Source organism: Chinchilla lanigera, unplaced genomic scaffold (genome assembly GCF_000276665.1).
Source record: "Chinchilla lanigera isolate Chin_1 unplaced genomic scaffold, ChiLan1.0 scaffold00036, whole genome shotgun sequence".
NCBI lineage: Eukaryota > Metazoa > Chordata > Mammalia > Rodentia > Chinchillidae > Chinchilla > Chinchilla lanigera.
Window position 1 is genome coordinate 386644 of NW_004955437.1, and position 24501 is coordinate 411144.

General features: G+C 59.1%; 2 protein-coding genes across 5 annotated transcripts in view; both read right to left on the bottom strand.

Annotated features, from left to right (window-relative positions):
• Slc44a4 (solute carrier family 44, member 4) overlaps positions 1-9813 on the bottom strand; it is a 12934-nt gene extending 3121 nt beyond the window's left edge. The window contains exons 1-13 of the mRNA XM_005389391.2: positions 9708-9813; positions 8149-8197; positions 7285-7358; positions 7115-7193; positions 6152-6251; positions 5951-6076; positions 5684-5744; positions 4084-4174; positions 3923-4006; positions 3292-3530; positions 3117-3216; positions 2258-2350; positions 2034-2136 (exon numbers count right to left, since the gene is read on the bottom strand). Of these exons, the coding sequence (XP_005389448.1) occupies positions 2034-2136; positions 2258-2350; positions 3117-3216; positions 3292-3530; positions 3923-4006; positions 4084-4174; positions 5684-5744; positions 5951-6076; positions 6152-6251; positions 7115-7193; positions 7285-7358; positions 8149-8197; positions 9708-9741 (1233 nt within the window). The 5' untranslated portion in view covers positions 9742-9813. The remainder of the gene's footprint in view (positions 1-2033; positions 2137-2257; positions 2351-3116; positions 3217-3291; positions 3531-3922; positions 4007-4083; positions 4175-5683; positions 5745-5950; positions 6077-6151; positions 6252-7114; positions 7194-7284; positions 7359-8148; positions 8198-9707) is intronic.
• Positions 9814-10092: 279 nt separating this feature from the next.
• Positions 10093-24501, bottom strand: Ehmt2 (euchromatic histone-lysine N-methyltransferase 2; the record flags this gene model as incomplete). Of its 4 annotated transcripts, none has more annotated exon segments than XM_005389394.2 (27): positions 10093-10574; positions 11064-11239; positions 11371-11449; positions 12112-12198; positions 12292-12407; positions 12700-12777; positions 12961-13105; positions 13777-13944; positions 14035-14189; positions 14314-14418; positions 15237-15338; positions 15423-15545; positions 15639-15745; positions 16052-16134; positions 16216-16398; positions 16472-16707; positions 16800-16943; positions 17028-17176; positions 17388-17489; positions 17644-17758; positions 17826-17963; positions 19290-19445; positions 19560-19600; positions 19681-19765; positions 23618-23877; positions 23966-24172; positions 24263-24501. In XM_005389394.2, coding segments are annotated over 27 exon segments (3760 nt in total), but the record flags the coding sequence as incomplete, so codon positions are not given.

The window sequence follows — 24501 nt, forward strand, 5'->3', positions numbered from 1 at the left end:
AAAAAAAAAAAAAAAAAAAGGAATGATTTTACTGCCTGTGGCAATGGCAGTGGTTTTGCTGTGCAAACCTGTGTGTGCGTGTGTGTGTGCATATGCATGTTGCTGAAAATCAAACCTGTGGCCTTGTGTACAGCTAGGCAAGTACTTTACCACTGAGCTACACCACCAGCCCTAGTTGGATTTTTTTCTCCCCTAGTTGCACACAGCTTTATCCCCAACCCTTTTAAAAGTTTTTATTTTATGACAGGGTCTGCCTAAATTGTCCAGATTGGGCTTAAGCCTATGATTTTTCTGCCTCAGCCTCCCAGAGTGCTGGGGTGATCGCATGGGTCACCATATGGGCTCCTGGGACCAGCTCCTTGTGTAGCCTGTTGTGATTTTTAAAAGTTATCGGTGAAGTCCACCCTGAAGATCTACATGTGAAATGGTATAACGTCCAGAATTTGTATTTTATAAATCCCTCAAGGGCTGGGGTTGAAGCTCAGTGCAAATGCCAGGATATATGACCGCCATGGGTGTGGCTCAGGGGTAGAACTTGCCCAGCAGGCACACAGCCTGGTGTTTATACTGCTGAAAACAGCCAAAAACCAAAACACTGTATTGTTATCTACTGTTGCATGTGTTTGGAAATACCCATAATGAAAACTAAGAATGCACAAATAAAAACTAAACTAGTTCAGCAAATGTGAGCCCCAAATCTTGATGATTTCTGAAATTGAGTGTATGTTTGAAATTAAAAAAAAAATTTTTTGCTGCAATGCCCATCAACCGAGGAATGGATAAAAAGATGTGGTCTTTTATATAATGGAGTACTATTCAGCCACAAAGAAGGATACACTGGAGACTTTTATAGGTAAATGGATGCAATTTGAGTCCATACTCATAAGTGAAATAAACCAGATGCAAATGTGTAAACATCGTATTATCTCCCTAGTATGAGAAGTGAAAGAGTAAATAAGATTTAAAGTGTACAATAGATATTGTAAAATAGGAAGAAACTTCGAAAGAAAAGAGAAACATTTAGGGGAATGGGAAAAAAAGAAGGGAAAAGTAAAAGGCAAAAATAATATGTGTATGTATATATAAAAGATAAGATAGTCATGTTATTAATTTCAGTTCATTGAAAAGATAAGTTTGTGCTAATATTGTTTGGACAATTAAATGCTGATATCTTGTACTCTTGAGTAACTAACTGAAAGATAACTGCTGGGTGTGGTGGCGCACGCCTCAAATCCCAGCGCTCATGGGGTTGAGGCAGGAGGTTGCAAGTTTGAGGGCAGCCTGGGCTACAAAGCGAGCTCAAGGCCAGCCTGAACTGCATAGTGAGACCCTGTCTCAAAAAGACAAAAAACCAAAAAACCTTTTTGAGCAGGGATGAAGCTCAGTAGCACAGCTCCTGCCCGGCAGGTGAGAGGCACTGAGTTTGATTCCTGATACCAAAAACAAAACAAAAAAACCTTTCTATTTTGTAAGTCACTGCGGGTGATGGTTTTTGTTTCGGTTTTTTTGAGACATGGTCTTGCTGTGTAGTTCAGGCTGGGTTTGAACTCTCTGTGTGGCTCAGGCTGGCCTCAGACGCAGCCCTGCACCCCGTGACCACAGGACAGGACGGCTTTGCGGGCGGTGACCGCCCAGCCCTCCAGTGCCCCGGTCCTGGACAGCAGCGCCTCCCTCAGGCGCCCCCGCCATGCTGTGGAGGAGGTAGACTTAAAAAGCAAAGCGAGGATCCAACCCCAGGGCTCCTATCAGAGGCCGCCCCTGGCCGAGTACCTCACGTACCCCAAGTCCTTTAACCTTCTCTGGGCCAACGGCCCCATTTACAGAGCAAGGGGCCGAGGGCGAGGAGGAGGGAAGTCCTGACCCAGCCCTCGGCCGGCCTGCCGAGCCATCTGCCGAGCTTCTCCCTGTGCAGCACCAACGGCAGCTTCGGGACAGGACGGAGACACGAGAGCCCCCAGGCCTTGGTCACCTCTGCACAGTGAGGGGTCTAAGGTCCCCTCAGCGCTACGGGTGCCCACCCGCACTCTCCTCACCATGGGGTCACAGGACGCGTTCACTGGCGCAGCCTCGCACCCCGGTGTGCTGGCGTTGGACACCCAGTAGACGTACTGGGGTTGCCCGGATGTGGCCAGGTACCCAGAGGGGAGTCAAGGAAAGCACCCTCACCCTCACCCAGTGTCTCCATGGGCCACCCCTTGGGGGCCGTTCCCACCTCCATCCCCTCGGGCTCCGGAGGGGACCCTGGGACAAAGGATACAGAGCAGTCACGACCCAGTAGGCAATGCAGATGACCAGGAGGACGAAGGTGACCAGGGGGTAGAACATGGCTGACATCATGTGTCCCACAGCCCTGCCGGCAGACAAGGTTGGTACCCAACGTGCCCCGGCCTGCAGCGGCACCACTTGTCCCCTCACGGGAGGGCCTGGCGAGGGCCTGCCCTGCCCTGGCCAGGCCTGTCTAGTCCCCTCGGCAGGGAGCAGCGATGTTATGGTTCACATCGCACGCGGTGCCTGGTGCGACCACGTACCCAACAGATGGACAGACGAAAGATGGAGTGGAACACCCCTGCTCAAGGGACCCTTGAAGGACACTGGTCACATCGGCCCCTGGCCACTTCAGGGGGAGGTCGGGGGGAGCATCCCCAAGACTTCCCGACGCCCGGGAGGGAGTGCGCTGCTGCTCCCCAGTGCCTGACTCCTGATGTTCTGCCCTGCAAGCCGCGCTGCTCCCGCCAGTGCTCCCGGAGCGCCGCCAGGGCCCCAGCTCCTCCTGTCCTCAGCGAACCCTGAGGGCAGGAACGGCTGCTGCTCTCCCTCTGTGGATGGGCAGCCAGCGCTCCGAGAGGCTGTCTCCCAGCGGGCTTGCTCGTTCTGATTTTTGGTACTGGGGATCGAGCCCTGGGCCCTTGGACTGAGTTATAGCCCCGTCCCTTTGTCAGTATTTTGAGACAGGATCTCACTAACTCGCCCAAGCTGGACGCGAACGGATCCCCTGCCTCAGTTTCCCAGGGTGCTGGGATCATAGGCCTGCGCCCCGCGCCTGCCAGTGAATTCTGCCCTTCTCCCCCGGGGCTACCTGGTACCCCCCCCCCCCCCGATCCTGGACAGGTGCTGACTTGCTGGCCTCTGTGAGGAGGGCGATGGCAATGCGGATCCGCTGCCGCAGGAAGACGAGCAGGAGCAGCAGGATGCCTTCCAGCACGGCCAGCACGATCACTGCGGGGGACGGCGGCGGTCAGGGCCGGCCCGGCCGGGGCGCTCGGCCAGGTGGGGGTGGGACAGGGCACTCACGGGCCGCCAGCCAGGTCTCCTTGACGCTCTGGTAGGCACCGAGGTTGGTGGTGAAGCCCACCTCGGAGAGGGAGGGCGCCCCGCTGTCGCGCAGCTGCCGGTACTGCTCCCAGCAGTGGTAGATGCCGTAGGCCAGCACGCCCAGCAGCCCCACGATCAGCACCAGCACCAGTGGCCCGGCCACCAGGCGCAGCAGCAGTATGAACAGCAGACTGAGGACCAGAGCCACGCCCAGGGCGCTGTGGGGCGACATGGGAGAGGGTCATCTGCCCCTGGATCACTTCCCTACTGCCTTTCCTCCTGCTGCCTGCGGTCCCCAGTCTGGATCCTCTTTGCCTTTCTTTTTTCTTTTTTTGTCTTTTTTGAGACAGGGTCTCGCTATGCAGTTCAGGCTGGCCTTGAGCTCACTTTGTAGCCCAGGCTAGTCTCGAACTCGCAATGATCCTCCTGCCTCAGCCTCCTGAGGGCTTGGGTTACAGGCGGGTGCCACGGCTCCTGGCTTTGGGATCTGCTGTGAGCTCCAGCTCCCCACCCTCTTTGTCAGTAGCCCTTGTTTCAGAGCCAGCACTGGGGGACAGTGGGCCGGGGGGGAGGGGAGGAAGGCAGGCAAAGGGATGACCTGGTGACTCACATGAGAATCCAGTACCAGGATCGGGCGAAGTCTTCAAAGATCTTTACACTGATGTCGCGGGCATTGAGGCTGTCCACAAGGCCGCTGCGGGGAGGCCGAGTCAGCGGGGCCATGGGCAGGGGAGGGGCGGGCCGCGTGCGGGTGGACGGATGCCGGCCTACCTGACCGCCTGGAACACTGACGCATTGTCGATCCCTGGGAGCTGGGGTGGTGTGAAGTTTACGCTGGCAGAAGGGAAGCAGCGCCCCAGAGCTGTGGGGAGAGCGGGGCCGCTGGGTGGGTGCCTGGGCCCCGTCACGTCCTCTCCTGGCCGGCCTGGGTTGGGAGGACACTGGGGGACACTGGGGGACACTGGGGGACATTCCTCCCTCCAGCCTGCCCCAAGCCTTCTCCTCCTAGGTCTCCTAGGCCTCCATCCCCCGGAAACCCCCACCTCACTCCCTGCGAGCTGCTCTCCATGGCTTCCCCTGGCTCATCCCAGGCCGTCCTCTGGGGGCCTTCGTCCTGACCCAAGAGCCATTTATGCCACCCTGGAAACTTTCTCAGGTGGGACTGTCGTTTACATTCCAGAGGTGCCCAGCCAGAACTTACACCCAGATCTGCCTGGCTTTGGGGCATCTGTCTGACACACTTCTATTGTTCTGATAGTGAAAACTGGGTGGGTTTTTTTCTCATGCTATAATTTTTTTTTTTTTGTCTTTTTGAGGCAGGGTCTCACAAAAAAGAAAAAAAAGAAAACAGAAAAGAAGGGCCGGGGATACAGCTCAACAGCACAAGCGCCTGCCTGGTAAGCCCAAGGTCCTAAGTTCGATTCCTGGTACCAAAAAGAAAAAAAAAGAAAAGTAAAAACCCAAGAGAGACAGGGTCTCACTATGCAGTTCAGACTGGCCTCAAACTCAGTTTGTAGCCCAGGTTGGCCTCAACTCACAGAATCCCCTTGTCTCGGCCTCCCAAGTGCTGGGATTACAGGAGTGTGCCACCATGCCTGGCTTATGCTATAATTTAAAAAATGTTTTCTGTTTAAAACATTGCAGGCTGGAGTGTAGCTCAGTGGTAGAACACTGTTCTGTGTGAGACCCTGGAGTAACTGGAAAGAAGAGCCAGGTGTGGCAGCACGTGCTTGTAATCCCAGCATTCAGGAGGCTGAGGCAGGAGGAGTGCTGAGAGTTCAAGGCCAGCCTAGGCTACATAGTGAGACCCTGGTCACCAAAACAAGCTAACCAAACCAATTAGAGAGAAAAGCATACAGGAAAATGGTCGCTGTGATCCCACCACCCAGCCAGATTCTCTCCTGTAAGTTTTCATGGAATTTTCACACATTTTCTTTGTGAAAATGTCTCCACCTAGATGCTAGAATGTAGGCTCAAGCAGAGAGCAGTTCCAGCTTCCCTGTGCCTGGTACCCACAAGTGCTGATATTCTTGTTTCGTTTTTTATCTTTTTTCAGAGACAGGGTCTCACTGTGCAGTTCAGGCTGGCCTTGGACCCACTATGCAGCCCAGGTTGGCCTTGAACTCGTGGTGATCCTCCTGCCTCAGCCTCCTGAGTGCTGGGCTCACAGGTGTACACCACCACACCTGGCTGAAGTGCTGATATTCTCACTGCAGGGTCATGCAGCAGAGAGAGAAATGAAGACCTGGTGGCCACCCCGATTGTACTGCGGACGAGCTGGACAGCTTTAGCTTCTCTGGGCCTGGTTTGCTCTCAAGAAATGAAAGTGTGGGAGGAGGTGATGCCTGAGCGGGAGCTGTGTGCTTCTCACCTGGGTTGGAGGGGAGGAGGAAACTGGGACAGAGTTCCTGTTGCAGACTGTCCAGCACTTTCTGCGGGTGGGGAGAGGACAGCAGACAGAGAAGAGGATGAAGGAGAAGCGGCCCCTCACCCCCCACCTCCGCCATCTCGGGGGCTCACTCCGGCCAGGGAGCCAATCAGCGATCACCTCCCCGGCTTCCCGGCCACCATGCGGGGTGCAGCCGCCCTGCGGAGGGGGGGGAGCAACAGGGATGCCTTCCGTGACAGCCGCGCTCACCATATTTGAGGGCACACCTGGCAGACAAAAGCTCCTGTTCCCTTTGTAGAAGACCTTGCCAACCGTCAGGGAGAGCTGGTTTGCTTCCACGGTCCATGAGGCCTCTGGGCAGGAGGCCACACACACCTGGGGGCCGAGAAGGTGCTGAGGGGCTGAGCCCTGCGGCCTGGGTCGGCCAGGCAGGGGGGCCCCGGCTCTAACCTGGGGTGTGGGGCACCGGAGGCCGCTCTGCACGGCCGCCAGGATGTCGGTGGGCAGGATGCAGCTGAAGATGTTGAAGTACAGCACGTAGGGCTTCTCCCTGCGGGAAGGCGCGTGCAGGTTTCGGGGCCTGCTCAAGGTTTGGGGGCGGGAAGGAGTGACTGGGGTCCCCCCTAGAGTGTGACGGGCCCTGTGTGGCCCAGAGGAGCCCCATGCACCTCCTGGCCCAGCTCAGCAGGGGGGCTCAAAGCACCAGTTTGCAGCCCAGGCCCCTCCTAGTGCTTTATGAAGCCGCGCATCATTTACGAGCTCTGCCTGAAAGTCCCAGTCCGCATGACATGCCAGAAGTTCCTACTGGGTGTGGCTGCGCACACCTTTGTTTTGTTTGTTTGTTCCTCTGTTTGTGGCAAGGTCTTACTATGGAGTTCAGGCTGGCTCTGAACTCCTGGAGAGCTGGGAATTACTGGCATGAATCACCAGCTTTTTTAAAACAGTTTTTATTGTAAGACAGAGCCGCGAAGTCACTTAGACTGGGCTGGAGGTTTCCGTCTTCCTGCCTCAGCCTCCCAGAGTGCTGGGATGGCAGGTGTGTGCCACCACACCCAGGTCTCATGAACGTTTAAAGAGTTTATGTGTGTGTGAAGTGTGTTGCCTGCCCGGAACATAGTAAAAGTGATATAAATGTTACAGGGTTTTTTATTAAACATTTCCCGCATGTGGGCATGGATGGCGTTATTCCTGAATCATCCTTGTGCAGGAAATTGAAGCTCGGGGAGCTTAAGGAAGTTGCTCAAGGCCATGCAACCAACATTTAGCCCAGTGGAGGATATAAGCAGCAGGCACTGGGCCAAGGTCCTGGGGTGCTCCAGCTACGTGTCAGCAAGGGGAGGGGGCCGCTCCGCTGGGCATAGGCGGCTGGGGGGCGGCAGGGAGGGTGTCCCGTGTGGGCGCTGAAGTACTTACCTGTTCTCCCCAACCCCGCAGTAGGCTCCGGTGGAGTTCCTGGGATAGAGGACCTGCCGGGGGTCTCCGTAGACCCAGGCTGGGGGGAAAGGGACGCACAGCTGAGTCACAGGAGGATGGGTGGGGCAGCCCCTCACTCACGGGCCCAGCTCAGGCGGTTCGAAACTTACCCACGATGCCCACCACGATGTACCCCAAAATGAAGACCAGGAAGAGGAGGCAGCAGATGATATCCGTGCAGCCCCTGGGAGAGAAATGGGAACCTGAGCTGGGGAGACTTTGGGGAAGGAATGTGGGGGGCACCGTTTGGAGGGGAAGGGAGAGAGGCGGGAATGCTCAAGAGTGAGTCTCAGCAGGGTTTGTGCTGTTAAAGAAACAAATAACCCTTTCGGAGCCCGACACAGAGGGACAGGCCTGGAATCCTAGCACTATGGGAGGCTGAGGCAGGAGGATTGCAAGTTCAAACTCAGCCTGGGCGATTTAGTGACTCAAGACCCTGCCTCAAAATTAAAAAACAAATGGAGGGCCAGGGATGTGCGACACCCACCATCACCCCACGACGGAACCCCGTTTTTCTGGGTGGTTATTTTTCTTCAGAGGTGTAACACAGAAAAGCACAATTCAGGTGCATGAACACTGTAGGGCATATGCTTAGCGTGTACGAGGCCCTGGCCTCAGTTCTCAGCACCACACACAGAAGCACAGCTTGTAAGAGCTCAGCCGGATGAGTTTTCCCCAAACACGCACCCATGTAGCCCGCACTCACGTCCAGAAACAGGATGTCCCCAGCCCCAGGAAGCTACCCTATTCCCTTGCAGACACAACATTCTCCCTGGGCAAGGATTTTTCTAAGTTTTTTTTTCTCCTGAGATAGGGTCTCACTATGTGGTTCAGGTTCAAGATCCTCCTGCTTCAGCCTACCAAATGCTGAGATTTTAGGCGTGGGCCACTGCGGCAGAATTAAGTTTCTTGCTAATATTTCAGCAAATACAAAGGACAAACGGCCCCACCCCCAGGGCAGTGCCAGAGCTCACCTGTTTTTGATGGGGCCGTGAAAGGAGGGGTCATATTGGGCTGGTTTCCCTGAGGACCAGGAGGAGGAGAATGAGGCACCGAACCCTCCTCGCCCCGGGTCATGTCCCTCCTGGGATCCCCCTGGCCCGGGGTCCTGCCCGGGTCAGAGTGGCAGGAGAAGGACTAGGGAGCAGATCCGGCCGTGACCTCTGCCCAGCAGGCAGGTACGGAAGGGGCCTGCCTGGGTTTCCAGCCTGCACCCCAGGCTGCTGGCCTGGGAAAGGGCTGTGGCCCTTGCCCTCGCCCTGGCCGTTTCTCCCGAGGCTCCTGCAGCTGGATGCGGGACTCTGGCACAGCGGCTCCTGCCCTGTCCCTGTTCCTCTCTCCCCTGTGCTGTGCTCTGGACACCGGGATCCACAGCCCCCCTGGGAGAGAGGTCACAGCCACTCCCTGGGACGCCTCTCCTCCGGACGGCTCCAGGCCCTACCTCCACCCTCTGGCCCAAGGCCCAGGACAAAGAAACTGGAGCCAAGGGTGTCAACCAGTGCCGCCAGGCCTGGGAGGAGAGGGAGCCCCTGCAGACCCCCACTCCAAGGAGCTCTCAGTCCCCAAACCACGGCTGAGCTCTGGGTGGCCCGTCAGTGACACCTGAGCCGGCTGGCGGTTGAGCCCTTGGCCACGTCCTGTTCCTGGTCCTCCCTGGGTACACACGAGGAGGGGGCAGGGGCCGGTCCCGCGTGGGAACCTCAAGGGAGGACAGGGAGGACAGGAGCTGGGCTGCAGCCTCAGAAGGAGCAGATCCGCTCTCCCAGGACAAGTACTGTGGACTCTGCCCACCGGCTCAAGGCTTCCCGGCAGAAGGTCAATAATTGACCCAAAGCCGTCCAGGAAGTCTTGGGGGAGCTCGGCTCAGCCCCGGCCCGTCCCTCAGGGCGCTCCCCTCCGTCTGCTCTGCCGTCCTGCCTCGGCCTCTTCCCCACAGGACCTGCAGCCGGGACCTCAGCAGGCCCGGCGGTCATCCAGGTGCCTGAGCGGCTCCCAGGCCGCGCTCCTCAGAGACCCGGCGTGGCCCGCCCCCTCCACCGAGGACCGCACCCCAACTCCTCCCGGGGACCCCGGGGGACCTCTCCTCTCGCCATCCTCGCTGAGATGCAGGGCAAGAGCGCAGCCCCTGGGCCTCACAGCGCGCAGTGCGGCCAGGGGGGCCCCTTCCAGGCGGGACCTCGCCCCCTCCGGGGCCGGCCCCGCCCCCCGGAGCTGCGGCAGCCCGAGCCCCGATCCGGTGCCTCTCCCGCGAGACCCCAACTCTCCACCGCCCATCCCGTCTTTGTTCGCCAGGCTCTGCCCTCGGGGACCCAGTGCCCCCACTTCCTCCGGGGACACCGGCCCTCGCTTCAGGACGCGAAGGAAGCCCAGCAACGCGGGCCGCGCCTCCTCCGACCCGGCTCTGCCCCGCTCCATCGCCACTCGCTGGTCTGCGGGGCTCTGCCCGGTCTCCCCTCCCGCGGGCGGGCGCAGCGCCCCGGCCAGCCCCGAGCCCGGCCTCCCGCCCTGCAGGCCCGGCCTCCGCCCGCCTCACCGTAGGCCTCGTCCTCACTCCGCTTTCCCCCCATGGCTCAGTCTCCGGAGTGACTGGAGCCCGGGAGCCCGGGAGACCTGGCCGCTCACCTGCGCCGCCCCGCCCCAGGCGTCACGGCCCCACCCCCGTGCCTGGCACTCCGTTCCTCCTCCCGGACTGCGGCCGCCGCCCAGCCACTGCCCAGAGCCGCAGCGGGAGCTCCGCGGTGTCCTCCAGCCCACAAGCCAGATTTGCTGTCCCAGCCGGTGACCAGCTGGGCCACCGGGCCCCACGCCTCCCCGTCCACTGGGCTCACCCACACGGCCAAACCCGAGCAGCCTGCTTCCCACGGCTCTGCCCCTCGGACCCGCTCCTTCCACCTTCCCCAGGAACATCACGCAGGCGGTTTATTACTAAACCCGACATTTACTGAGAAAAAAACACCCGGTTGGCACAGAAGCGCAACTTCAATTTATCCAACGTCAGTGGAGGTGGAGGGCCGGGTGGCCAGCTCCGCAGTCAGGCTCCCAGGGAGAAGCCGGCTCCGGGAGAGGGGCTGTCAGACCTCCAGGGCCCTGGAGAGGAATGTGTGAAGGGCACGGGCGGCGGCGGAGGGGGCAGTGCCCCGGCTGGGCTGTGAGTCGGGCGGCAGGAGGCGCAAAGCCGTTGGCCGCGGGGCCAGGGCAGGGACGGGGCGTGGTCCGCTCTCAGGTGTTGACGGGGGGCAGGGAGCCCAGCTCGGGCAGCAGCTCGGGGTGGGGGTCCAGGCGGGCCAGGCGGCTCTGCTCCAGGGCGATGGCCTCCGCGGAATGCTTGCACTTCTCAGAGCCGCACTGGCAGGTGAAGTACTTGCTCTTGATGTCCCAGAAGCGGTCACCGTAGTCAAAGCTGTCAGGGGCACGAGAGCTCATGGGATTCGGACTCAGCCAGCCAAGTCCACCCCCAAAGACCCGGGGGCCCTGCTCCCAGGAAGGACCCAGGCCTGTGAGTTCCACAGACTTGCAGCTTTGGGGCTGCCTCGGGATTTGTTACAAGTGCAGGCTCCTGGGCCCCTCCAGAACCTAGTGAACCCCAATCTCGGTGACTGTCAGGGCTTTGCTTAAAACCTTTTACGTCTTATGTTCCATTTTCGGAACAGCACGTAACAACGGACCATAATACAAACTTTCCTCAAGTTCTTGTTCCTTGAATTTTTCTAGGTAACATACACGAATTTCACGCAACGATTTAAAAAACTGCAAGCTTCGGCATAAATGGCTTAACAAGTCCTGCAAGGGACTATTAAGTACACCGAGGAGGCCCGAGCAACCGAGCTCTCCAGGCCCCAGGCCCAGGTCCCCAGCCAGCTGGGCGCTCACGTCCCACCCAGCGCCTCACCCCAGCTCCTCCCCGGTCCGGATGTCGCGGGAGCTGAAGAAGGCGATGCGCGGGAACCGCAGGTCTTGGTGCAGCATGAAGACCCGGACGGGGATGATGTTGGGGTCACACAGGTGGTTGATGAAGCGGCTAATGTTGCCATAGTAACGAGCATCAATGCAGTAGACCTCTCCATCCTGGGGAAGGGGGGCCTCATCACTCTCCCCAACCGGGACCCGCGTGCACGGACCCCAGCCGCACCCCCAGGCGTCCACCTGCGGACTGGGGGGCAGCCCGTGGAGGCGGGGCAGGGAGACTGCCCGCTCACCTTGTTGTCCAAGTCGAAGAGGTAAGAGTCATCTTCCCGCACGTCAGCCTCCGCATCGGAGATCAGCTCCCCAACATACCTGTGGGGCAGGAACCAGTGGTTCTGAAGGCGAGCAGGATTTCAGGGGAACGCGTCTGAGGCTGGTCTCCCCCGCTCCTGAACCCTCTTCCACCCCGCAGCTGCGACAGGCGGGAGACCCAACATACACTGAGCCGCGCTGGGCAGCACAAGCCAGGAGGACCTAGGGGACATGTGAGGGCAGGGCCAGAGCCTGGGGCAGAGAGCAAGGCCAGCCTGGGGGCTGCAGGGTTAGAACTCCGAGCAGTGAGCTGGGGTGGGGATCGGGACCAGGACCCTCCCAGCAGGGGCAGCAAAGGGAGGGGCCTGGCCAAGAAGAGAGGGTGCAGCCTGGGAGGGGGACACGGAGCTGGTGGCGAGCGGGCACGGATGGGACAGCAGCGGGGAGCCAGGCAGTCTGACAGGAGTGGGCAGATGCCAGGAGAGCCAGGGCAGAGAGACAGATGGGGTGAAGGCGAGAGTGGGGCAAGGGTGGGGTCTGGCAGGGGGCGTGGATGTGGATGTGGGAGGCCGAGGCCCAGCAAGACGCAAGAGGCTGCCCTGGGGAGGCCAGAGGACAGCAAGAGACGGACCTATTGCCCTGGAAGGGGCAAACCCGCCCACAAGATAAAGAGGCGCCGTAGACTCAGGCCCAAGAAGGTGACTGCAGCGCCCGCCACTCACTCGCAGATGAAGGTGCCCTGGGGGATGGTCTGCAGCGCTCGGACCCCCCAGCCCATCTTGGCCGTTCGGTAAAGCTGCAGTCGCACCCTAGGGCGGGAGAGAGGGAGACCCTGGGTGCCGTGGCTGGGGGAGCCACGCGGGCGGGCGGGCGGGCGGGCGGGAGGCGGGGCCGGCCCTCACTTGATGCCGCTCTGCACCACCCGGTTCTTGCAGTTTCTCCAGCAGGAGCAGGCCTGGTTACACTCGAAGATCAGCGGGGGCTCGATCTTGTTAAACTCCTGCAGCAGCCGCCCGTCCTGGGTGGGGGTGGGCAGGAGGAGGGTGGCGGCTTCTGTGTGGGGCCCAGGACCCCCAGGATGCCACAGAAAATCCAGTGCTGGACCCAGAGCCAGAAGGAGGCGGGGCCCACAGGCTCGGAGGTCAGAGACCAGGAAACACTCAGGCTTGCAGCCTCATTTGCATATGCCCGGCAGAGGCCCAGTTCCCAGTCCTGTCCCGCCCCGTCACCTCACACGCAGGCGACAGCCGTTAGGGGCTGGGAAGTGGCAGCCTCCGCCGGTGGCCAGGCCAGGGGTGAGGGGCACCCACCTTGTCATACCAGCACCGGATGCTGAGCTGGCCACACAGGCAGTTGGAGCTGGAGCAGTCGTCCACGCACGTGCAGTGCTGCGGCAGGGGCAGAGGTCAGCACCGCCTGCGCTGGCTGGGCCCTCGCCCCACTCTGTTCCTGGGACCCACGTTTTAGGATGGAGCTGTACCCAGGGCCACCCCGGTGTGCTACCTTCCTGCGGCCCAGGAGAGGCCCCCCTTCCCGGGGGTCCAGCCCTGCACCCAGCCCGCGCCCCACACCTGCAGGTGCGTGATGTTACGGTCGATGTTCATGGTGGACGTCTCACAGTTCTCTGAGATATACTTGTAATCCTCGGGGCAGGGCTCCCCGTCCACGCCATTCACGCAGGGGATGGGCACGTTCTCATAGCCCCGAGCCACATCCCTAGGCAGAGGAGAATTGGGGCTGGGCTAGGCTGGGGGTGAGGGGCTCCCTTAGGTGTGGCAGGGCTGGGGAGGCTCTGAGGTCCGGAAAAACGAGGCTTTGGAAGTTCACAGGGCGGGGGAGTGAGGGTGCCTGATAAAATGCAGGAGGCCCAGTTAGAGCTGAGGTTCACATCAACCAGAGTAACGTTTTCGCATAATTTTGTCCCAAATAGCGAATGGGACCTTTTTCTTTTGTGTCTGGGACTGAACCCAGGGCCTCAGGTATGCTAGACAAGTACTCTTGCGGTGAGCAATGCCCCTGGCTCTTTTCATTTTATTATGAAACGGGGCCTGGCTCAAACTTTCAATCCTCCTGCCTCAGCCTCCTCAGCAGCTGGGATTAACAGGCATGGGCCATGTGCCAGCACATGGGACATTTTCATATTAAAAAGCATGTACATGTTCACCTGAAAATATTTTTTGAGACTGGGTTTCATAATCTTGCTCAGGCTGGTCTTGAGCTCCTGGGCCCAATCCTCCTGCCTCAGCCTCCTGAGTGGCTGCATTAGTAGCACTGCCTGGCTCCCACCTGAAATTCTAGTCTAGCTGGGTGTCCTCTTATTTACTGTATTTGTGAATCCCTGTCGGGGACCTGGTGGGCTGGGGGAGGAGCAGCGGCCCGGGGCTCACCGGCAGATGATCTTCTCCGTGCGGATGGCCCGGTTTCCCACCCCAAGCCGGAGCTTGCGGTTGAGCTGGAGCGCAAACCACACGTCGGAGCGCTCGGGGGTCAGGTCCCACGCCGTGTCCCCCTCCTTGTTTCGCAGCTCAGGGTTGGCCCCCCGGGACAGGAACAGCCTGGCGGGCGGGGGACAGGGAGTGTGTGTGGGTGTGGGTATGGGTGTGGGGTCGGCTGGGCTGCGGGGCAGGGGCGGGGCGGGGGCTCACAGCACACAGTCGTGGTAGCTCTCCCGGGCTGCGATGTGCAGGGGCGTGTCCCCGTGGTAGTTGACCGCATGGAGGTCGCAGCGGGCGTTCAGGAGGACCTCCGCGATGGCGGCACTGCCGGTGAAGGAGGCCCAGTGCAGGCAGATGTTCTCCTCCTGCGGGGGCCAGAGCGGGAGGAGGGTGCAGCTGAGCAAGCGAACCCTGAGCCCAGCCTCCACCCCACTCGGGCCCTGGGCCACCCCCCGCCTCCCCCAGGCTGCCCGGCAGCCGCTCACTCACGTTGTCAGTGAGGGTGACGTCGGCGCCCCGGGTCAGCAGCATGCGGATCACATCAATGTGCTTGTGCTCCGCGGCCCAGATGATGGGCGTCCACCCCCCGCTGTCCTGTGGGGAGACACAGGGGGAGGCGGAGGCCCACACGCTCACCAGCGTGCTCTGGGCAGAGCACGAGTTCGAATCCCCGCTCTACCCTGTCTCTGGGCGTCAGTTTCCTCATCTATAATGTGGGAACGACAGTGCTATCACCTGAGGCTGCAAGGAGAAGCAGTTTCTCCTTCTCAAACGCACTTCCTATAGCCGGGCGTGGTGACGCACGCCTGTAATCCCAGCACTCGGGAGGCTGAGGCAGGAGGATCATTGAGTTCAAGACCAGCCTGAGCTACAAAGTGAGCTCAAGGCCAGCCTAAACTGCACAGCAAGACCCTGAGACAAAAAAAAACCCAAAAGAAACAAAAACAAAAAACACACACTTCCTAAACCACTTCCTAAAACACTCCAAAGTCCTAAGGGCAGGGCCAGCTGTGAAGCCACCGAATCCTGAAGGCCACACACTGTTCCTGCCCTAACAGAACCGAGGCCTCTCAGAGAAACGGCAGAGCCTGGGTGAGCGGCAGGAGAATGTGCTGAGAGCTCAAGGCTATACGACGCGACCTCAGGGGCTTCCCTGGACAAAGGGGGGCGTTCAGGATGGAGAAGAATGACAGCTAGATGAAACCCTGGCAGAGACCTGCCAGGCCGGCATGGCTCTTGGCGATTAAGGCAACAGCTGGTTATCCAAACCCTAACACAGAGAGGAGCGGCACGGATGAAGAGGGAGGTGGCGACGGGACAGACCGCTCCCGGGCACCGCGCCAAGGGCCAGAGGTGGGCGGAGGGGAGGGGGCCTACGGCCACGTCCGGCAGGGGCCTGGGGGGCCACTGACCTGGGCGTTGACGTCCACCTGTCCCGTGCTGAGCAGCAGGCTGACCATCTCCAAGTTGCCGATTTTGGCTGCGTGGTGCAGGCAGGTGGAGCCGTCCTCCTCCTGAGGGAGACAGGCATGGCAGGCGCTTCCCCGGCTGGGCGCCTGGCCGGTCCCCACTCCCCGGGCCTCCGCCGCCCGCCGCACCTTGCTGTAGACACAGCCGCCTCGCTGCACCATGTAGCGGGCCACCTCCAGGTGGTTGTTCACCACGGCCTCCATGAGCGGGGTCCGCTGCTGCTTGTCCACAGCGTTGATGTTGGCTCCAGCCTGCAGGGAGGGGCACGGGGCTGGCACCAGGGAGGGCCGGGCAGGGGCAGAGGCAGGGGCTGTCAGGGAGGCGGAGCGCTGGGCCATGCTGACCTGCAGCAGCACGTGGCAGATCTCCACGGAGCCCTTCTGGGCGGCCGCGTGCAGGGGCGTGCGCTTGCTCTGCTGGTCGCTCTGGAAGTTGGGGTCCAGGTTGTCCACTGCAGGGGAGAGGGAGGGACAGGCAGTGAGCGAGCGAGGGGCAGAGGCACGTCTCGCGGGAAGGCTTCTCAGCGCCTTCTGCTGGCCCCCTCCACGTCTGCCTCAGCCAGGGCTCTCAGCAGCGGTAAAGGCCCAGCACCCCGCAGCCCTGGCCCTCAGCAGGGATGTGCACCAAGCAAGACACCTGCTCTCCGCGCTCCGTGCTGGGAAGGGTTCAGAGTTACCGCGTGAGCGCTGTGACCGGCCCAGCAGGAGGGATGTGCCCGCCCCCGCCACGCCAAGCCCTCCAGGGCCTGGACACTCACACAGCATCAGGACCACCTTCTGCAGCTCCCCCTGCTTCACAGACAGGTACAGCTGCCGCGGGTGGAAACGCAGCTTCTTCCGCCTGGAGAGAGCAGGAGTTGGCTGATCGGGCCTGCTCCTCCGGCCTCAGCCCTGGCCACGCCCAGGAGCAACACCAGCTCACCTCTCCGACTCCTGGACGACCAGGGCCTTCTCCAGGGCCTCACGGCCCGGCCCCAGTGGCAGCCCCACGGCTGAGAGGCAGCCCCCGTTGGGCAGGGTCAGCGAAGGCCCCGAGCTGTCGATGGTGTCGGCCAGGGGGTCGCAGGGTGGCCGCCGGGGCTCCCCGTGGCCTCGCATCCTGGCACTGCAGGAGAAAGTGCCAATGTCTGGGGGCAGGGGTGGGCGAGGGCAGGCAGCAGGGCAGGAGAGGCCAGTACCTGGGCTGGGAGGTATCTGCTCTCCCTGGGGCATCCTGGGCCAGGGGTGGGGGCGCAGGGGCTGCAGCACCGGCCTGAGGCGGCCCCCCATCGCCCCAGGGAATGGTCACCTCCTGGGCCTCGGACGCATCCTCCCCGCAATGGGGACAGAAGACCATGCCGTTGAGCTGGGACACACAGGCCCTGTGGAAGCGGTGGGCTACGCGGAAGTCCGGGTGGCACTCCAGGAAGGTGCCCTGGGGCAGGGCAGGGCAGGGCAGGACAGGGTCAGGCTCAGGCACCTCCCACGGGGCGGGGCAGGCCACCCACGAGCGCTGCCGCCACTCACCGCCGTGCAGAAGTAGCCGCAGCCCGGGCAGCAGTGGTGCTTGACCATGCGGGCACGGTGGGTCTCGCAGAGCACCATGAGCGCCACGCGGCTGGACGGCCTCATGGTCTCCCGCTTGAGGATGGCCGCGTTGCAGCCCGACAGCTGGGGACAGCAGGGGCAGGCGAGAGTGCACGGTGAGGCCGTGCCCGGGCTGGACCTCCCGACCCGCCTTCCAGCCCAGCCCACCTCGCCGTCCACGCTCTCAGTGGCCATGCACTTGTGGCCGGCCCGCTCGCTGATGCGGTCGATCTTGGGCGCCTCCATGCGGCAGCTGCACAGGGGCAGCTCCTCGAAGCCGCGCTCCGTCTCCAGGGAGGACGTGTCGTTGGACACCCCTGGGACAGAGGAAGGGCGGCTGAGGGAGGCCCTGGCCCGCACCTGCCGGGAGGGTGCTCTGCTCCCGCTCCTCCTCTCCCTCCACGCTCCAGAGCCCTGAGCCCAGCCGGACATCCAGGCTCCGGCCGGGGGCCCCCCTCCCCGGAACCCTGTTCCCTCCGGCCCCTGGGCACCCCCTAGCGGCTCTCTGTCCAGGCGATGGGCATTTACCAGCGTGGTTGGGGGAGAGGGTCCCCTCGCTGGGCAGCTCCAGGGACCCCAGAGGGACCTCCATGTACTCACTGGGGCCTGAGGAGCCCACACCATTCACTCCTGACACAGAGACAGAGAGAGTGAGAGTGCGAGCTCACGGTGCCGCGCGTGGGTACATGCGGGTGTACATGCGTGGGCCTGTGTACACGTGCGTGCCTCTGGGGGCCGGGAGAGGGCGGAGGAGGGGACCCAGGCCGCTGAGGAGCCCCCTCACCTCGAGGCTCCTTGGCCCGCGGAGGCTCCCGCTTCCGCCGTTTCCGAGACGGCTTCACCCACGGGCTGTCCTTCCGCCACTTCTTCTTGGCCTTGCGCCGGCTGCTGGAGCCGCTCTGCGGAGGGCCAGGAGTCAGGGCCAGGCCGCAGCCCCTCCTGCCCCAGGGGCCGGCCTGCACTCACCCTGTCCGACTGGTTGCCCGACTCCTCGTCTTCCTCCTCCTCATCTTCCTCCTCCTCCTCTTCTTCTTCCTCCTCCTCCTCTTCCTCCTCCTCCTCCTCCTCTTCACTCAGCTGCTCGGCCAGGGCTTCAACTTCAGACTGGGAGAGAGGAAACCGGGGCTGGGGAGACAGCAACCCCCGGGCCACAGCTCTCTCCTGGGGAGAACGAGGCAGAGGTTGCACAGGACAAATCCAAGAGGACACGGACAGGCAAGACAGACGAAGACAACGGCCACACTGCCCCCACCTGCCCAGGGACGGCTCCCCAAGAAGATGCACGTGGGCAGAGAGGAGGAAGGGCTGGGGAGACGGCACGAGTGCTGCGTGGCCACGAGAGGGACGCTCTGCTCACACGGCGACGTGTGGGTCCTGCTAACCAATGTGGTGCTGCTGCTACGGACCTCACAGATGGACACGACCACACACGGCTGCTAAGGGCAGCAGGTGAAAAGCCCGTGATGAAGAAATCAGCTCGGTGCCACCCGAACCCACGCGGTCAGTACAAATGTCACCAGAGAGAAATGACCCGTGTTCTGTGCCTCCTGACGTGAAGTGAAGGGAAAACCGTGCACACGGAGCTGTCACCCCTAGGCTGTCACCTCGTTGGCTCACAGGCAGTGTCGGGGGAGGGATGCAGGGTCCCCACTCCCTCGGCCACTCTCAATTCTGAGAAACCATCTCGGTCAACTGGCCCAGTCTCTTCCACAAATAAAAGGTGAGCAAAAAGGTTTTTGCCTTTTTTTTTTTAAGATGAGGAAATCTATGTATCAAAAGCTATCCAACACAAATGCCAATCAAATCAATGTGTGGGTCCCTTCTGGATGATAGCTGGGGCCCATTTATGAGACTGAGGCCATGGCAGACCGACGGGGACATGCCATGGTGTGAAGGAATCACTGGGAAGCCGTTCTGGGGGTGTGGGAATGGTGATGCAGTGATATTAAACGACAGAAAGAGGCCTTATGTTTAGAGGCACAGACGGCAGTATTTCCACATGAAGCGCTGATGCCGGGGAGTCCCATGCAATGGCCTGGCCCCACCGTTCTCTTCTGTGTCTACTTCCAAACACAACAGCAAGACTACAGCTTACATCGTGCAGGGGACACGGGAGGCCACGCACACACAGCAAGCGGGGGAGCCCGCACACAGGAAATGAGCCACAGAAGGGGCGCAGGGCCGTGTGGATGGACACCGCCGCCCCCGGCATGGCAGGGAACGAGCGTGCTCGCTCGGGATACACCGGAAAGGAAGGGCCGGCCGGGGTGCACCTCGGTGGTAGAGAGCTTGCCTAGCATGCAGGAAGCCCTGGGTTCGATCCCCGGAAGCAAAAAAAGAAAAAAGAAGGTAGAAAGGAAAAGAGGGGGACAGGAAAGACTGGGGAGCAAGCCCCGGGCCTCGGGGCGGGAGGCGGGCTGCTCCGCTCACCTTGCTGTCTGAGTCCACTCGCTCATCCACAGAGTAGGAGTCATAGTAGAGACTGAAGTCATCCCCCACCACCGTCTCCCACTCCTCCAGGGACCTGGGGTCCCCTTTGTCCAGGGTCACTTCTCCCGAACCCCGGGCAGAACCCAACTCCTCCGACTAGAAAAAGATCAGCAAACTTGAGGCTGCTGCTCCTCCCCTTCCAGCCCCCACTTCGCTGAGGACAGACGCAGCCCCCCCGGTGGAGAGGTCCTGCCCCTCCTCGCTGCTCACCAGGCCAGCTCCAGAGGTCAGCTTCCTCCGCTTGGCCACATCTGGAAGGGAGGGAAGGAGTGAGGCTGGGGTCCTCAGCTCTGGGACAGCCGCACGGGCCGAGGGTGGGGCGCGGACCAACCTGAAGTCACCTTCCCCAGGGAGTGCACGTCATCACTCATTCGGAAATGCTGTACTTCTGGGGGCCGCTTCTCAGGGACCGGCGGCTGGAGGGGAGGGAACACGTAGAGGGTCAAGTCACAGGAGGTCGGGGAGCAGCTACAGGCTTGCCTGGATTAGCCTGGAGCCCAAGGCAGGGGTGCCATGGTGAACCACACCTCAAAACACCCCCTCCCCAAGCTCCACAAACCAGACAGTGGCAATACCAGCATGGTGAAACCTTGGGCTGCAAGTAACTTGTTCCACAAGTGTCCACAAGCCGAGCGAATGTTTCTAGTAAGTTCCGACTTGAAAAAGAGCCATGTCTAGCAATATGCCCAGTATGTGACGCTAAATGTCACATGATCACAACCCAGCCAATGGCTGTTTCTCTCTCTCACTGCGGGATTGTGGGTGATTCTTTGCCAACAGCAAGAGATTACAGAGAGCTTGTCGGCACTGGGAGAGAAAAAGGCAGAGAACTCCCTCTCTTCAAACGAGATTAGCGAAATGTTAAAATGTGGGAAACTGCAAAATTCTGTAGAAAAACAGCACCCAAATAAAGCTGTGGTAATTTGAGCCACGAATCTGCTTAACACAACGTCACATTTCTGCGACATCCCAAAAGGAAGCAAATGTCACTGGACAGATGCCTGTTGCAGGAAAAAGGGGTGTAGCTCAGTGGGAGAGCACTTCCCTAGCATGTACAAAGCTCTGAGTTCAGCCAGGCATGGTGGCACATGCCTGTGATCCCAGCATTTGGGAGGCTGAGGCAGGAGGATTGTTGTGAGTTCCAGACCAGCCTGGGCTACAAAGTGAGTTCGAGGACAGCCTGACTGCATAGCGAGACCCTGTCTCAAAAAGACAAAAAAAAGAAGTTGCAGAAAAAGAAACATTTCCTTGAACCAAAGGCAGCGGTTCTGTTAGTGACAGTGAAAGTCATGCTACACAATAATTTTCCTTTTATCTCCCTCATACCAGCCGGGAAGGTTTGCCAAGGTAACTATAGATTAATTTATTTCTTTAAATTTTTAATTTATTATTTTGTATTAGGTTACAACAATCATTTTTATATGAGTATTTTTGAGTTGTGGAAGGAATCATCTGAGGTTTCCATTCTTTCTTTTTTTGAGACAGGGTCTCTGGCCAGGGATGTAGCTCAGCGATACAAGCACCTGCCTGGCAAGCGCAAGGTCCTGAGTTAGATTCCTGGTACCAAAAAAAAAAAAAAAAAGGGGCTGGGGATTTAGCTCAGCGGCAAAAGCACCTGCCTGGCAAGCGCAAGGTCCTGAGTTAGATTCCTGGTACCAAAAAAAAAAAAAAAAAAAAAAAAAAAGAGACAGGGTCTCACTATGCAGTTCAGACTGGCTTTGAGCTCACTTTGTAGCCCAGGCTGGCCCCGAACTCACAACGATCCTCCTGCCTCTGCCTCCCGAGTGCTGGGATTACAGGCGTGCGCCACCACTCCCGGCTCTGTTATTTCTTCTGGGGGAAATTCACTGTGAAATAAATACAAGTGCTCTGGATTACAAGCATGTTTCTGGGAGAAATTACACTCATAAACTAAGGTTTTACTGAACTGTTATTCCCCAAGTGCAGGGGGGTCAAGCATGTCTCATAAGTAATGCTCACTGAGCCCCTCAGACACACGGGGCAGACCCTTCCTCCTACTCTGCCCGGTCACAGCCCTCTGCGAACCTACCTTCACAGCAGGTTACAACAACAGCTGAAGTGTGGAAACAACCGAGTCCACCGACAGCAGAGTGTGGCATCGCACTGCCACAGATTCAACATACAGGAGCAAGAGTGTTTTTAGAAGATTGTGTCTGTACCTATGAACAGACTCTTCTTTTCCCTTATTCCCTAAATAAAACAGCATTAAAAACGCTCCCATAGCATGTACACTGTTTAGTATTATAGATAACAAGGAAATACCCAGGAAGATGCATGTATTTCTTTTTCTTTTTTTTATTGTACTGAGGACTGAACCCAGGGCCTCTTCCCGGAGCTACCTCTCCAGCCTGTTTTCATTTTTTATTTTAAATAGGGCCTCACTAAGTTGCCCAGCTAGGCTTGAACTTGTGATCCTCCTGCCACAGCCTGCTAGGATTACAGGACTGTGCCACTATGCCCAGTTTACATGTAGTTTTTTTTTTTTTTTTTTTTTTTTGCTAATGCTAGACAATTTCATAGGAGGGACTTTTTTTTTGAGACAGGGTCTTACTGTGCAGTTTAAAGTGGCCTTAAACTCTCACTACATAGCTCACACTGGCCTCAAACTTAAGGCCATCCTCCTCCCTCAGTCTCTGAGTGCTGAGATTATAGGTGTGCATCACCACACTCGGCTTGTAAGGGACTTTAATACCACTAGATTTCTGCATCTGTGAGGGCCCTGTAATCAGTCCCCCCTTGGATCCTGAAAGATGACTGCACATAAATGGAGTATTACTAGCTTTAAAAAGGCAAGAAATTCTGACATACACAACAACGGAGAAACATAAATTAAACAAAATAAACGAATCATAGCTGGGCATGGTGGTGCACGCCTATAATCCCAGCACCTGGGAGACTGAGGCAGGAGGATCGACAAGAGTTTGAGGCAAGCCTGGGCTACACAAGCACGTTCAAGGTCAGCTTGAACTACAGAGCAAGATCCTGTCCCAAAAAAAAAACAAAACAAACCAGTCACAAAAAGACAAATACTGTGCTGTGCAATTAAATATGAGGTAGTTACAGTAATCACATTCCTAGAAACAATAATGGTGTTCACCAGGAGCTGGGTGGAGAGTTAGGGACATATTGTTCAACAGACAGAGTTCAAGTGTTGCAAGATGAAAATTATGGAGACCAACAACTGCACAACATTATCAAGTTTTTAACACCACTGACCTCTACACTTGAAACTGCTTTAGATGGTCAATTTTATACGCATTCTAACACAAGAAAAAAGATAGAAGGGCTGGGGATTTAGCTCAGCGGCACAGCGCCTGCCTGGCAAGTGCGAGGCCGTAAGTTCGATTCTCGGTACCAGAAAAAAAAACCAAAACCAAAACCAAAAACAAAAAAAAAAAGAAAAAAGATAGAGAAAAAATTAAAGTAGGGCCAGGCATGGTGGGGCACGCCTGGAATCCCAGCACTTGGGAGGCTGAGGCAGGAGGATCGTTTCAAGTTTTCGGCCAGCCTGGGCTCCATAAGTGAGTTCAAGGCCAACCTGAACTGCATGGTGAGAACTTGTCTCAAAAAGACCAAAAAAAAAAAAAAAAAAAAAAAAGTAAGGTATGGTGGTGAATCTTGTAATTCCAGCTACTCAGGAGTCTGAGGCAGAAGGATCACAACTTTAGGAGCTACCTGTGCAGTTTAGAAGGCCTTTCACTCAAAAACAAAATTACAGAGGTTGGTAGTTCTAGCTCAGTGATAGATCGCTGCTTAGCCAGTGAGCCGCCTTGAGTTCAAGCCATACGGGCCCAGCAAAAAATAAAAACAAAAGAAAACAAAAAAACTCAGAGGCAGGCTACTCATACCACATCCAGAGAAAGCAACACAAGAAGGCCTCAAAACCTCGACCCTAAAGCTTCTGGGATTCTGGGGATTTTGTTTGTGGCTCCTCTAACTTTTCTACGGCCCTCCTTGCCACAAAAAGGTTCAGAGGAGGGGGAGAAGCTCCCTTCTGCCCTGCTTGGAGGTAGAAAGGAAAAGCGGCCTTCCTTTCCTCTCATCAGCTGTGCGATTAACTGTTCTACTCCCAGTCCCCACGAATATAAACTCCTGGAAGGCAGGCTCCCTCTGCTCACGGATTAAGCCGGGCCCAATGCTTGACTCATAGCAGCGTCTTGGTACAGAGCGCAAAAGGACTGTTTTTGTTATTTTTTAAAAAGCCCACCGAGGTTTACCCTGGAGCATTCCCCGCCCGCCCGTCCTACCTGCCCATTCCCTGGCTTGGCCATGGTCTTCCGGGCGCGGTGGACCTTGGGCTGCCCCTCTGGACAGACGGTGGTAGCCGGAGCGGGTTCAGGCCCCGCTGCAGCCACGGGTCCCTGGGCCCCGGGCATATTCAGCAGCCGCATCGCCAAACTCTGGACGGATGGGGGCGACTTCCCGGCCCCGGTCATTGACATTTTGGCCCGGCTGGCACAGGCACCCCCCTTGCTGGGGGAAGAGGGGAAGGACTTCGTGGCGTGGCCTAGGAGAGGCGGACAGGCGGGAGGCCGGTAAGACGGCGGCGGCGAAGACCCCCGCCGGCCGCCCGCCCTCGCACTCCCGCCTCTTACCCAGCAGGACTCGGCCCCCATCGCCCTCCGGGTTCTCGGGTTCATCCCCAATGATCGGCGCGGCCCCCACGGGGGTGTCAGCGCCCTCCTCGCCCACGGTGACAGTGACGGAGGCCGGCGAGGAGGCGCCGGCGGGCTCCAGGGAGTCGGGGCTGGCCTTGGGCAGGGTCTCCTCACTGGGAGGGGTGTCCCCCAGAGAGCCAGGGACTGCGGCGGGAGAAGAGGTTCAGGGCGGGGGCTCCGCGGATCCCGGGTCAGCGGAGGTGAGGTCCGGCCCGCCCGCTCCGCCGCACTCACCTCTCTCGGGGGCTCCTCGGGGCTCCTTCTCCAGCAGCAGCGCCCCCATCTCAGCGGGGGTGTCCCCCTGAGAGGACAGACAGGGCACGGGAGGGCTGGTCAGCCCGGCGGGGAGCTGGGGCGCCCAGGACGCCTGGGCCCTGGGCAGAGACAGCAGGCTCCGGGGCCTACCTCTCCCTCGGTGGGGGCCGCCCCGGCCCCGGCCCCGGCTGCCCGGAGGGGCCGCACGACCCCTGCCC